At 43.4% G+C, this 13,984-nt stretch overlaps 1 protein-coding gene and 1 long non-coding RNA gene across 6 annotated transcripts in view; one reads left to right on the forward strand and one right to left on the reverse strand.

Annotated features, from left to right (window-relative positions):
• LOC124341979 overlaps positions 1-13,984 on the reverse strand; it is a 31,687-nt gene that overhangs the window by 3,512 nt on the left and 14,191 nt on the right. For 3 of the 5 annotated variants that reach the window (XM_046794935.1, XM_046794933.1, XM_046794932.1), the window contains exons 3-4: positions 12,754-12,965; positions 337-498 (exon numbers count right to left, since the gene is read on the reverse strand). In XM_046794935.1, coding sequence (XP_046650891.1) covers positions 337-498; positions 12,754-12,965 — 374 coding nt within the window. Of the gene's footprint in view, positions 1-336; positions 541-1,590; positions 1,773-12,753; positions 12,966-13,984 lie in introns of those variants that run through there. The other 2 variants (XM_046794936.1, XM_046794937.1) reach the window with 2 other exon arrangements.
• LOC124341982 lies at positions 1,789-7,090 on the forward strand. The gene is made up of 2 exons (XR_006918697.1): positions 1,789-6,577; positions 6,669-7,090. It is a non-coding gene; the product is annotated as an uncharacterized LOC124341982 (long non-coding RNA).

Here is a 13,984-nt window from a genome sequence, read left to right on the forward strand (position 1 = left end):
ATACATGTACGCCCATACTCACTGTCCTATGCATTCACTAGAAAAAAAAAACTCGAACTGAATCATGGATGGACGGCGTCGAACGGAGAGCCAGGAACTGCTGGACCAGAATCAACTTGACGGGACGATTCATTAGAGCGTGAAAAAGAAATACCCGGTTGCCAAGGAAAGGAAGTAAAAACAAATAAACGAGTGATGACGTCATGTCAGATTTTTTGTCTCTGATGGTCATGGATGACTGCTGGATTGTCAACGGGATCACGTTCTACCAACACCCGTTTCATCGAGAGCCCAGTCGTATTTTCCCTTTTATTGATTCACGTTTTCTTTATTTACCTGACATTCATAGGTGCCGGAATCGTAGAGTTGCGGCGATTTGAGCATCAGAATCCAGTCGGGTGAGCCGGGCCGGTTGAGGACGCTGAAACGGCTGTCGGCCGTGTAGATGTGACTGCCGGACGACATGATGTGCCAATCTCTCCGCCGAATCCACGAAACCTGTCGCAAAAGTGACAACCAAATGGGGAAATTAGAATTCATTAGCCGCGTTTTATTCCATCAATCAATAATCAAATGTGTCGCTTATGGAATCCTGAAAAGGGCAATGTGTCGGTGGCAATCCTGAACAGGACAATCAAAGCTGAGCGTAAAGTCCAGAACCACAAAATGTCATCTGCTTGTATCGCAATTAAAATTGTACATACATTGTGAATGTGCGTTGGGATTCTGTTTCGCCTTTTGACTGGCGACAAAGTTTTGTTAAACTCACGCGAAATTTCACCTCATCTTCCGTTAACATTGGAATATGGAGCATATTTAGGCACATGGAGGGTCATAGGTTATTCAGCACGACGAGGATGACAGTCGTAATGCACCGGGAACATTTCCATAACTGACGACCGGTTGGTTTCTGGAACGAAAACGCAGTCGAGGAAACTGATGGCCTGTGCATATTAACGACCCAGTTGCCACAAATCAACAAAGTGGTTCGGTTAGAACTAAAGTCGCGTTAAGTAACAAGTAGCATCCGTACAACTCCTCTTCTTTTTGCTTATAAATTTAATTGTGCAGTGAAATTTTTGACTCAATTTTGTTGTTATGGCGAAGCTTTTTTAAAATTGTAGCTTTAAGATTATTTGGCTGTGGATTGTTGCCGGCATATATCGTTCCACTCACCTCGTCCTCGTACGTTTTTGCCAGAGTTTTCTAAGTGCGTCGCATTTAATTCCTCCGATACTGTACAGTGGACTTTGATACGCGATTATCTTCCCGGAATCCTTAAACTGTCATCTGCACTTTCGATGGACCCCCTTCCTTTCCTCTTAATAATTATTAATGATCCGCCACACGTCACAACGTCTCAAGATTTTCAAGTTGCAAGTGAACAAGGGAAGCGAGAGACTCCAGACAAGCTGCTAAGAAGGAACTAAGAAGAAGGATCGTTAAATTATCAACTTGAAAACCGATTGGAGTTGATCAGAAAGGTGTAACAAAAAGAAAAAAAAAAGATTTGATACGAGACGACTCTGCTGATTTGCAGCAAGTCAAACAAACCTGCAAGGTTTCAACCGTCACGTAGGAAAATCAAACCTTCTTGTCCATCAACGGCGTTGTCAAGGAAGATATACAGTGTACACCAATAACCAGATCCAAACAACGAAATCGGATATCGAGAAACAAGCAAACACATCCGAATCTTTTGACTTTTGAGAGCCCAGGAAACAGGAAGACGCCGAAAGGGAAAACTCGTGTCGTTGCTGACGTCAACAACATGTTCCCCGTGATTGTACAGCGGAATTCATTCCGCTCAACCCTAAGGGTGTAGACTTATTTTATTTAGCACTTCAAAGAAAAAATGAAGGCCGTCTAGCCTTCCTCGACCGCGGCACGCCCCCTTTTCCTCAGACTTATTTTTGCTCTGTTACAAGTAACACGCGTATATAGAATGTCTATAGATATCGCCCATCGTTTTGTGAATTTTTCGATGGCCAGTTTTTCGAGCCACGTTGCTTTTTCGAACAACCTAGGCTCGAGTGCGATAGAACACACGATCGTGAATTGCGTAGCCGTCCTCCATCATCACCAATCATCTTGATTTTCAAGTAAGACCCCGCTCACCCGTCGCTCTTTCTCGTTCGATTTTCGTTACGTTCACCGCTGCTGGACAAGTACAATCTTGACGTTTCTGTTTTTTGGGACCTGAGGGTTTCGGCCTTGTGCCCCCTTTCGACGACCGTTTCGTGGGAGTCAATCAGGTCAGCAGTAGCCGGCGCGACGACAAGAGAGGGTATGCAGAAACGGTTTCTATTGGTATAGCTAGCGACGACGGTTGCTGCTATGATGATGATGGTTACAGCTATCGTTTCGACCAAGATGGTTTCATTGCGATACAGAGACTGGCTTATCGTTATGGCGATGGGAGAGACGTTCGTTTTAGTCGCGTAGAACTAGAATTGCGAGACCAACGCGTTAGATAATCGTTCCCCCTACCCCAACGAGTACCGGAACAATTTCCTCTCTTGCAGAAAAGACTTCGCTTGCTATCGTACCGATCAGCGATCAAGTGGTTCACGAGGAGCAAGACCACTCTGATAGAAAGTAGTAGTAGGCTGTTGCCTACCAGAAGAGCGAGTAGTTGAAGAAAAGGAGCAGTAAGGGCGGAAGCCACATCTTGTGCGACAGCGGCCACAGCTAGTGATTCGGCAGCAGTACGGGAGGTAGTGGATCTAGTTCCGGCCCCTGTAGAAGACCGAGTAGTCACAGCACCATTTGAGGAGGTGATGCTCCCCAGTATCTCAGGTTCGCGACCACCTTCAGCTCCTAAAACCATCTCCGTTGAGATTTAAATTTTTTAGGACGACCGTGCTGATCCACCGACATGTCGAAAGCAATCTCGAAAGAGTTTTCTCTCGATGATGCGACACCAACTTTTCTTTGATAACTTCCCAAGCTTGAGGTGGAGGGATTGGATTACTTTTTTAAGATGGTGGGTCGGATAATTGGATTACCCGCCGGGTTCTCCTAAAATCGTACAAGACCTCGCTAAAATCTATCAACGCAGAACATGAGTCGTTGCTTATAGCTGTAATTAAAACTATGTATAGGCCTATCGCGCAGACACTTGCGGACCTTTACACTCAGCTGCGTTCCCTGCCGGACAAGTAAGCGGTTAAGAGCCAGTGCAGGTCGTTCCCCAGCAATAGGGACGCGCTTATGCTTTCATAACCAGAGAGCGTCGGAATGCGGTGATCGCGTTCGCCGAGCCGTCGGCAAACTATTTTTTGGATGATTCAAAACGCGTTCGACACAGGCAGAAAGCGCGCTTCTTTCTGCCGAGCATTCTGCCTACCAACAGATTCTTATAAGCAGCGCTGAACATCCTGGCTCAAGCATCGGGAGTAGCCGCGGCGGCCGCTGCTGCCAATGCCCCGAGGCGTTCGAATATTAGGCGGGTGCGTTTCGAGCCACCTAATATTTCGTCTCAATCGCGACAGCGTTTCAAGCCAGAACCGATAGTTAGCTTGAACATTCGCTCCATCGCTTGACTACAAGAAAGTCGCGGAGGTATGACGGTACGTTTCATTCAATCCAGCCTTTTGATTTCTTGAAAGACGATTAAAGATCCGCACCTTAACTTTTAATCACAGTGGGAGTGCCTTGGCGCTTCTGTTGTTGTTTAAAAAGATGGCCTAGTATCTGGCTTAACAAGGCTTCAAGATTTTTAATTATTACCACAAATCAGAGCCTTTTTGGCGACGACGTTCGTTTTAATCACCACCACGTTGTGTTACGGACCAGATCCGGTCGTTTGAGGTGGAGAAGGCAGGCGGAGTAGAATAGCGGGCCATCGCAGTGGTTATCGCTCCATCGCTTGCCTCCAAAAAAGCCGGAAGTACGTTACACGAATCCGAACCCTTGGCTTCTTGAAAAAAAAAAAAAAAAACGATCCCTGAACGTTAAATCTTGATCGCAGCGGAAGTGCCTCGGGGGCTTCTGTTGTCCTTAAATATCGCCTAGTAACTGTCGCATCAAAGCTCCCGGATTTTTCATTTCAATTTTTAAACTATAACGAATTAGAGCCTTTTTTGCGATGACGTTTCAATCACCGCCACGTTGCTCGAGGTGGAGAAGGCAGGCGGAGTAGAATAGCGGGCCATCGCCGTGGTCATCGCTCCATCGCCTGTTTCCTAAAAAAGGCGGAAGTACGCTACACATATCCGAACCCTCGACGTCTGGAAAGACAATCAAGTCGTGCACCTTAAATTAATCTCAGCGGAAGTGCCTCGGGCTTCTGTCGTCATTAGAAAATTGCCTAATATCTGTCGCACCAAAGCTCCCAGATTTTTCGTTCCAAAAAATCTGAGCCATTTTCAGTTTTGCGGTGACAAGTATCCGACTTGTCCGATAGGCAGAAGACATTTTGATCTTAAACGGGCCCAAAAAGCGAGCTGCGAGCGGTTATTAATACAGCTATTGTTTACCCCTGCGCACTAGGCCGTCGGCCGAGTTGCCGTAAATGAACTCGCGCGACGAATTCGAACTCTTGAAGACGGCCATCAAGTTGTGGACGTTGACTTAGACGTCGTCGTAGGACGAAATGGGCTTACGTGCAACAGCTGTCGATCCAGTTGAAGCCGCTGTGACTTTGCGCGTCAAATCGAAGTAGGTTCCAATCACGTTCACCTGCAAAATGTCGCCGTGGGTGGCGCTTTCTAGTTTCGACCCGCTTTTGAATGTCGCTTTCTTGGGCAATGTGACGACGAAACCGTGGCCTACCAGTTGAACGACGACGGGTGCAGCAGCCGGTTGCTATTCTGCCGGGCAGATCGGCTTAACGCCTTTGCGGATGACTTCTCGTTTGTCAAAGTAACCCGGCGTAGAAATGACGGCCATAAAGAAGCCCACCGTGTTGGGGCTGCTGGTGGTGGCATTTTGGCACGACGCGAGGTCGATCGGGTAGCCAGAAGACGTCACTTCCTTGAACACCAGCCGAAATCGACTCGCAGCGGCCGGACGTTGCTCGGCAACGTCGCGAATCGTGTCGGATGCCGTATCAAATGTGTACTTTTTGAGTTGCGGGCCCCCGGGGAAAGCGCTGTGGCGCAAGTACCGACGAGATGATTGAGAAACAGGCGCGCGGCTGAGTCTCACCACGCTGCTGCTGATTTCAGCTTTCAACCGACTATCAACAGTCTCAGCATCGGTTGCGTTGGATCCTGTTCTTTTCTGAGTAACTCGGTGGAGATTAGCTAGACAGCTACGCTAAAAAGGCGGCGGATCGATTTCCGCCGCTCTCACAACCGTTTGGGCAAGGCGAGACGGATTGAAGCTGAAGCGAGAAGCTAAAGCTAGCGATTCGGATTAGACACTGCCATGATCTCTCGTTTTCTAGAGGTATGGAGTTATACGCCGATATGTCACCGCTTCCTGGAACATATCATTCTTCAAATTATCCGGAACCGGCGCTCGGAATTTAGTCGCCTGGTAGCTCGCAGCCGCTCGCAGCAGGTGATCGTACGACGGGCAAGTTCTATATCAGCCAGATATCGAACCTCTCCTGGCGGATGTGTTGACCAGTTGTTGATCAATTGTGGTGTTTGTGGCGGAATATCGATTCCTGATGTAGCAATTTAGACTCTGTACCAGTCTAGCCAGCCCAGTTGCACGCCATGTCCAGTCTAAGCTTTCAGTTTATGCCCTCGTCGGGCAGGAATGAGCTTCTATCGCCCACTTATCCGGAAAAGTTAGTTCGGCCTACCCTGCTGGCTCTCACTACCTTGGTAAAGTTGCCCGAGAGAGCCTCCGTCACCTTCTCGTCGGCCAGACGGACAGAGAATCAAATTAGCCTCTCTCTCTTTTTGAGCCTCGCAAGGCACTGTGAAGGTCCGTTGCAAACTTTCACATTTTCAGCATGCCGATCTCAACACCTTGCAATAGCGACGTTACGATTTCATTTAAATCGCGCGAGTATCGGTAGACCACCGATTAAAGAAGGCAAGTTGTCCATCTCTCTCTTTTTCTCTTTTCGTGCCGTATTCGGCAAGACAATCAGTAGGTGGTTTTTAAACCGTTTCGTTAAAGGCCGGAATTGATGCGAAAATATACATCGCCCACTTGGCGGGAAGTGAGGCTTCGTCACGTCACTGGCCGTTGTCAGTGGCCTTGCTTATCAGTAGCGGCGTTACGATTTGATCTAAATCGCGCAAGTATCGGTAGACCACCGATTTAAGAGGGCAGGTCGCCTATCGCTCTCTTCGTCCTTTTTCGTGCCGTAATTGGCAACTCAATCTCAAAAGGGGCTGGAATTTATACTAAAAGATGCAGAGCCCACTTGACGCATAGTGCGGCTTCGTCACTGGCCGTTACCAGGGGCCTTTTTATCGACAAATTATGGCAAGCGTACATTTGGGCCATCCAAATAACGTTCATAAGATTCTACAATCGCAGAACACCAGCAACATTCGCAACATCGGCTATGGCCGATGCTTAAGCTTTAAAGTCACCCTTAGGGTTGAGCGGAATGAATTCCGCTGTACAATTGAAAATTACCAGAGTGATCGCTCAGCGATCACGATAGGTAATTGGAATTGTACTAGGAAGAAATGAGAGAGACCCTAAGGGTCTTATATCCCACCCGCATCCTCCCTTCTCATTTCTGTCAATTTCAGTTTGCTTAATGTTGCAGCCTGCCTTATCCCAGTGTCCAGCCGGACAGTCAAGCCAAGAAGGGCCGGAGAGGAGCGTTTCGATTTCGAGCACCTCGTGAAGCGTGAAGGCGTGAAGGCGCACCAAAACTCAGCCCAACTTTGTTCTTTACGTTCAATTATGTTACGAAAGGCCATGTCGGCCTATTCTGTTTTTCTTGCAATCGGCTTTTTCTGGCTAATAGCCAGTTTTTTATGCCTCGATATCTCTTGGTTCATGTTACATTCTTGTCAAATGTTTTCTCATGAAATGTAATTTTTTGACACGCGCACCCCCGTTATTCTCAAAATAAGTCTGAGGAAAAGGGGGCGTGCCGCGGTCGAGGAAGGCTAGACGGCCTTCATTTTTTCTTTGAAGTGCTAAATAAAATAAGTCTACACCCTTAGGGTCTCTCTCATTTCTTCCTAGTACAATTCCAATTACCTATCGTGATCGCTGAGCGATCACTCTGGTAATTTTCAATTGTAAAACAAGTAAAAAGATGCTGAACATCTTAATATGCAAATGTTGTTTCCAACGTTGTCGTGACAGTCTCATTTTTCGCTTCTTTTTTTATCCCCCTTATCTGTTAATTAATGCAACAAAGTTTCAAATAACAGACGACGATTTTTCAAAATTTTCTCTCTAGTCCATATTATCTGTTATGAAATTGTACTAAATAAAACGGTTAAAATTTTTTAAATTCATTTTAGTTGGGATTGGGTATGAAAAAGCACAAAAGGGATGGAAAGAAAAGCAAATTGCAAGAAAAATGGAACCCTTTTGTTGGGTCTTGATCTGAATTCCGACCCAACAAGAGGGATGGAGATAAAAATCGATTGCGAGAAAATGGTTGATTTTGAATACTTTGATTACCGTCACTCTCGACTTATTTATTTCCAACAAAACAAATAAAGGTGAAATCGTGGGTGTGATTCGATCGGTGAAATAGTTTCAGTTAGGAAGTGACAAAGCGTGCGGAGGCGTGTAATATTTAATCTTAAACAAATTAAAATTTATTAGTTCCCGCTTTTATCGTTTTTTTTTGTCTAGATTTAGGGGAGGGAGTCGATTTTTAATAAATTGTAATCGATATCTTAAACATTGCAAATTGGAAGATTAGTGTCGTCTGCTGTCGTTTTCGTTTCAATCAGAAGTTTCGTCTAGAAAGACACTGAGATATCAGAGAAAAACGGAACGATCACTATTTTGGACATGGGTGAACGAAAATAAAATTTAAAAAAATGAGATCATCGTCATGTCAACTTTGGTGTCGCAGCATTGGTGTAGGACTGCAGCTTTCCATGTGTTCCATGCTTTCCATGCTGTTTGGCAGGTATAAACTGTGAAAAAAAATGGGATGACTATGGGAGCTTAAATAGCAAAACCTCAACTTGTTACAAGTGTGTAAATTGTTATTGCTGACAAGCATTATTTATCCCTTTGTCGATGAATGGCAGTTTGTTTGCGCTTCATGTAACCTTTTCCTCTGTGCAGATTTCAGGCTTGAGCCAGCCATCGTAACAGCAAAGTTTTGCTTGTGCTGGACCTTTAGTCATATTGACTGATGATCTCCTGTCATCAGCAACAATCCAGTATCATCGCTGAGGTAATAATTTTCATCACTTTTTTAAACTGCATATGACCTGCCAGATTTTTGAATGATGCATGACCTTCAATTCTCCTACTTAGTACAACAATTATTTGCAACTTTTCCTTGCTTGTTATTGTTTCTGTAAACACTCGTTGTTGTTCGTTTGTTACTCATTGTTTTATATTTGTTCTTTTTAGATAAACAGCATCCCGTTTAATTGGAGAAATTTCCTGTGTCGACCGACTTAAGGATCTCTTCAATTCCCCTTTTTTTAAATGTCCTCGTGTACGCTCATGTGAATGTGGGTGTATTCACGAGGACTCGGTTTTTCCTATCCCTCCTGGCGGATTCAACATTTCAGCGGTTGGAGAACTTGTGGATGCCTGGCTGTATTTCCCAGGCTTAAAGGTAGGACAAATTCATCTCTATTTTTCTGTTTGGACTATTTGGTGACGTTGATTTTAAATCGTCATGTAGTATGGAGTACGATTATTCCTGGGCCATGCAGTTGGCTGAAACTGTTTTATCACGCTGGTTTTTGTTTTTCTCAGTCAGGGTTCATTAAACAGCTCACGCGTCATCAGGCCATCAAGCCTGTTTTTTTATCTCACAACTTTGACTGTGGGTAAAAAATCAAATTCAGAAATATTTGAATTTGAAACCCTCAAAGCGAAGTGCAACTTTGTGACACAATTTTTTTCTACCAAGAGGGTCTTGCCTCCACACCGGCAGTTCTTGGTTTAGTGCCAAGTTCTTTAACATAACTTTAATTAAGGTTCCGTCATTCTCCAACATAACAAATGATTGAAGATGAATTGGTGGGTGTATTTCAAAATAGAACCAGTGCTTCGGTAAAATTGTATCAGTTGGGAAGCGACGAAGCTTGAGGAGGCGTGTAGTTTTTAATCTAATTTTCAAATTAAAATTTGTCTTGGTGCCAAGTTCTAATGACCTCATTGTGAACCTACCGAATTTTCTACGAGTTGCTTTTCGACGAAACGGAACATTTTAAAACACCTTTACTTAAAAGTTTCCGAGAAAAACAAGAGTGATTTGTGAGGCTTTTTGGTTCCCGTTCACACTTCCGTCTTTGCAGTGACGCCAACTGACCAGAAAAGGTAAAAGGATTAAAGTGATGACGCATTGTCATCTATTATTATTATTTGTGTGGGCATCTTGACACAATAGACGCGTCACGCTTTCATTTCCCGTAGAATGTGAGCAAATACGAGAAGAAAAAGATGTTGGCTCTAGGCTTTAGGCTATCTTTAGAATCGTTTTAGTGGTTGCGGGACTTTTGACGACAACGTACACTTTCTCTCGCTTTTGACAATTTGCTATCCAGCTAGACAACGCTATCGAACGTAGAAGGGAGACGGGAAAAGAAAGAAACGCTGATTGTCGATCTCAATCGATTTTTTGAAAAACCTAAAATTCTATTTTCTTTGCCTAGCGGCGCTTCCCTAGTTTCTCCTCTCCGACTCTTGTTTTTTCGCTTTTGACCTCTTGAATTCTTTTTCTTTCTACCGATCCGTTTGATAACTTTGTTTAACATCTGCCACAAGAAGAAGAATCAACAATTGAGAAGAATCAGCCCTCAGCATATTGTAGTTAAAAGTTGTTCTGACAGGAAGGATTGTAGAAGAACGAATCGGTTCGACCTTATTCGCTCGATTTTTATATTTTATAGGAGAGAAACTTTTTTTGATTGTACCCAGAGTAATGGAACCTTTTTGATAGTCTTGCGTTGATGACGATGGCTTCCGAAACATTGGTTATTTGTTTAAGGCTTGTGCGTGCGTTCTGCGTGTACCAAATAGTTCTGCGAAGAAAAGTTTTGCACACATTTCATCTAAAAGTCCATTGCCAGGGATCTAAGAGATTTTGTTATTATCCCGATCCAATTAATTGCGATGAGCTGCCGGCCAAATCTTGGCGTCTTGTTTTTGCGTCCCAACTGTCATGTCGTCGACTGCGGTAAATGAGTGAAAAAACACGGATGAAAAGAGTCGGAACAGCTGCGTGCGGATATGGTGGAATATCAATGCATGGCCTCCAGCCTGTGTTGCACATAATAGCTCTAATCCATCAAGAGAATGAGCGGAATAGTTTCCCTGCCATCATTCCCGCAGTTATGACAGGACGTTTCATCTAATTGCCTTTTTTATTGCCTTTAGTTATGTACAAGTAAGTTGTCTCTACGCGAACCAAGCAAACTGCGGTTAAACATGGGCTCGCAGACGATAACTTTATCCAGACATGAATTAGACCTTCGAAAAACAACGCGACAAAGTTTTGTAACCGTCATCGACTCTTGTCTACCCCCTAGTGACTTCCAATAAATCCCTGGTTTATTTTGTAGACGACAAATAATAACGGTTGAGGATGAGAAATGACTTGTACTCTTTTTTCCATTCGCACTTTGATTAATTGTTACCGTCAACTTCTAGTTGCTCTGGTATGACGTGACTCTGATGTTCTGATATGACAGAAATTACACGAAATGGGAAAGTATATTATTTTATACTTTTTTCTTGTTGCAATACTTGAGATATTTTACAAGGAAATGTTTTAGTGCCCTGAATAACTGAAATGTGTGTTCCGTGTTCAACAAGTTTTCGTTCACACACGTTATCGATCCATGATGATGGTGGGAGTTCCTCTTCTTCAGTCGATACCTTCGTTTTTTGTCTCGATGTTGTGTAGCAACAAACAGGATAGAATTCATTTGTTTGTTTTTGGTTGCGTGCGACAAATACGTTTATTTGAATGACGTTCCATCATTGCTTTTGTGTTTGTGCTGCAAACATTGCCCAAACAGTGTGTTTAACCTGTCTCTTTTGACATGTAAAACTTTCTTAATGTCAATCTTCTTTACAGACTTTACGTTCTCTTTTTTTGTTTAACGTAAAATTCAGAATGTAATTACTTTTAATTACCTAATATTCTGGGCGAAAATGTAAATGTAGTATGTGTTTCTCCTTTGATTGTGCCTTTCAGCTGCAGGGTAGTAATTTTCTTGTTCCTCGACGACCTTAAGTATCTCCGTACTCCCATATTATCTACAATTGACTTTGTCAGTAATTCCCTTGCAGCTAGGTGTTTTCTTTAAAAAAAAAAGTATTTTCAATTTATTGTTGAACTTGAAATTCAGTGTCCTTATTAACCTCTCGCTAGGCAAGTTGATCAAAAGTTACCGGCTGAACCCAACGAAATGGAACGTCAACTTTAACTTGACACTCGTCTGACATCCGCCCCATTAGGTGTGACGGAATCTTCTCCGAGCTGAGTGAAATGAAAGGGGCTTAAAGTCACGCGTCCGTTTTAAATTACCAGGATTGGGATTTCGTAGTCGTCTCGTATGCCGGCGTGCTGCATACGTTTATTTCAAAGTTCATTAGTCTTTTAATTGTGCCTTTTTTGCTGAGACATCCCGCATCCTGTTATGCAATTCTCTAGAAATGAGCACAATGAGCATTTTCTTTGGCTTGTAGATCTACTAGTTTCAGCACCACTGATTAAAAGGAAAGAAATGTGATGCGAAAACAATGTTCTGTACTTTATTCGTAAGTATTTTCCGATGGGGCCAATGAACTTGTAACCGTGATGGCTCTTAATTTGCTCTCTTATGGCCACAAATCCCAGAAGTATCATCCGTCTCTGATTTCCTTTAGTCGTATCGTTTTGCCGTAAACTCTTATTCAAGTTACATCTCTACAGATTGCTGCATTTGGACACGGGAAGTCTTGCCACGCGAATTTTAATGAGGCGCTATGGGGCTTGCTTTATTTATTTTTTTAGAAGGAGAGTTTTGTCAAATATTTATTTGTTTGTTTTTCATTGTGTTTGCCTATTTTTCCCAAACTTTTGCAAACAACAACGAAGAAATCGATATCCTGAAGACGGATATTATTATTGATTCTCCAACCGAGTGATTTTATACAAGAAGTTGCAGGAAATATCTCCAGAACAGTTTGGTGCAATTCAAAATTGTGAATGTGAATCGAGTAATGGTAAAGACATAAATCTTAAATCAACAAGCAATAGTTTAGCTATTAGCTGATTTAAAGCTTTTGCGTTTCCATTTTCTGCGTTTGGATGGGTCCCAAGAAAACTGGAGTTTGTGTTTTAAAATGCTCTTTTGTTTCGCCGGTGCAGGCGACTAAAGGAATTGCGTGAAGGTCAAAGTCCGATATTGACGTGAGTGATGACGTTGCCACAACAACGACAGCAGCCGCTGGCAGCGAAAACATTTTATGAGCAGTTTTCCCCTGATTCGATTTAGTTCCCAGATGCAGTTCATTCAGTAGGCTAGTGTAAGTACTACTACACTTTACCACCGACATTCTCCATGGTCTATTCCGATAGGACCGTAAGTGCCGAATGGAAATGGCGTTCCATTCGTCATGCCGATCGATTTCTCATTTCGTAGTCAAAAAGAATTCGTGATGAGGGGGGGGGGGAATTATATTTACCGTTCGCTGTCCGAGGCTGTAGGCCTTGCACGGAAGGAGGACGGTCTCGCCCTGTAAGATGATCATGTGATTGGTGGTGCCGTTTTCCATCGTCTCAGGAAGGAGCTCCTCCAACTCGACGGCCACGCCACTAGACGAAAGAGGAGCGGTCAGAGATCGTGGATGAGCTGTTCCAGCAGCCACGACGACGATTTGCTTGTTTTTATCAACATCTGGAATGAATATTCAATGCAAATGGCTGTTGTTAAAATCGGACTGTACTAGTTATTATTGTGTGCATTCTAAAGGGAAACTGTCAAATGTTGCATTCATCTCCGACATTCATGACGATCGTGTTGATCATTCGTCATCAATGATGTGGTTTCATTATTTACCACTAGAAATGGATGCTTCACATAGTGCTCTCAGCTCTCAGTAATATTCCTGCGCCTTCTGATTAATGTAGAAAAGTTCTGACACCCTTTGACGAATGGTGATTCATTAAGTATTTGGTTATGAGACCAAATAATTCCATTCGTTTCATTTCCGATGGCTCAAGACTCTTCCCAGAACTGGCAACTTGTCGGACGATCAATGGGAGAATAACTTGAAAACACAAGCTGGATAAGACCAGAACCGCTTGATGTAAAACTTGTTTTTTTTTTCTACTTCAATACATTTCAAACTATTTGAAATTTTCTTTGCATTTAAAGGTTATGTCCCATCATAGATTTCTTTCGACTTTTGCAGATTTTGATATTTCGAATTCAAATTTATAGATACTTATTACGCCAGAAATTGTGTAAAATCTATTTAGAGCAGGCGGTAATATCGCACAATCGGGTATAAATGAATCCAGTGAGCATTACGGTTTTCATTTCACGGATCTTTTCTGGTAGTCTGCGCGTGCTGATTATTCATTGTGATCGTGAACTTGCATAGATAACGGTTGCATATTCATCAAGATGCAGATGAAAGCGCATCACCGTACTGTGTACTTTTCCACCGGTGCGGCTCCCTGTTCTGAAAGATCAAAGATTCAAACTCAAAGTGGCTTGCACTCCGAAACACAACATCAGCAGCAGATTGATTGGCCGTAAAGGTCAAAGTGATCCACAGCTGATTTCGTTGCACAGTCCAACTGTTCTAGACAGCCATTTGATCTTTGCCATATTGAACGAAATAACTCTCTCTCGGTCGCTCGGGACTTTTCGATTCCGTTCGTCAAACTGAATCAACTGTAGGCCCATCA

The sequence above is a fragment of the Daphnia pulicaria genome, chromosome 6 (assembly GCF_021234035.1).
Source record: "Daphnia pulicaria isolate SC F1-1A chromosome 6, SC_F0-13Bv2, whole genome shotgun sequence".
NCBI classification, from domain to species: Eukaryota; Metazoa; Arthropoda; class Branchiopoda; order Diplostraca; family Daphniidae; genus Daphnia; species Daphnia pulicaria.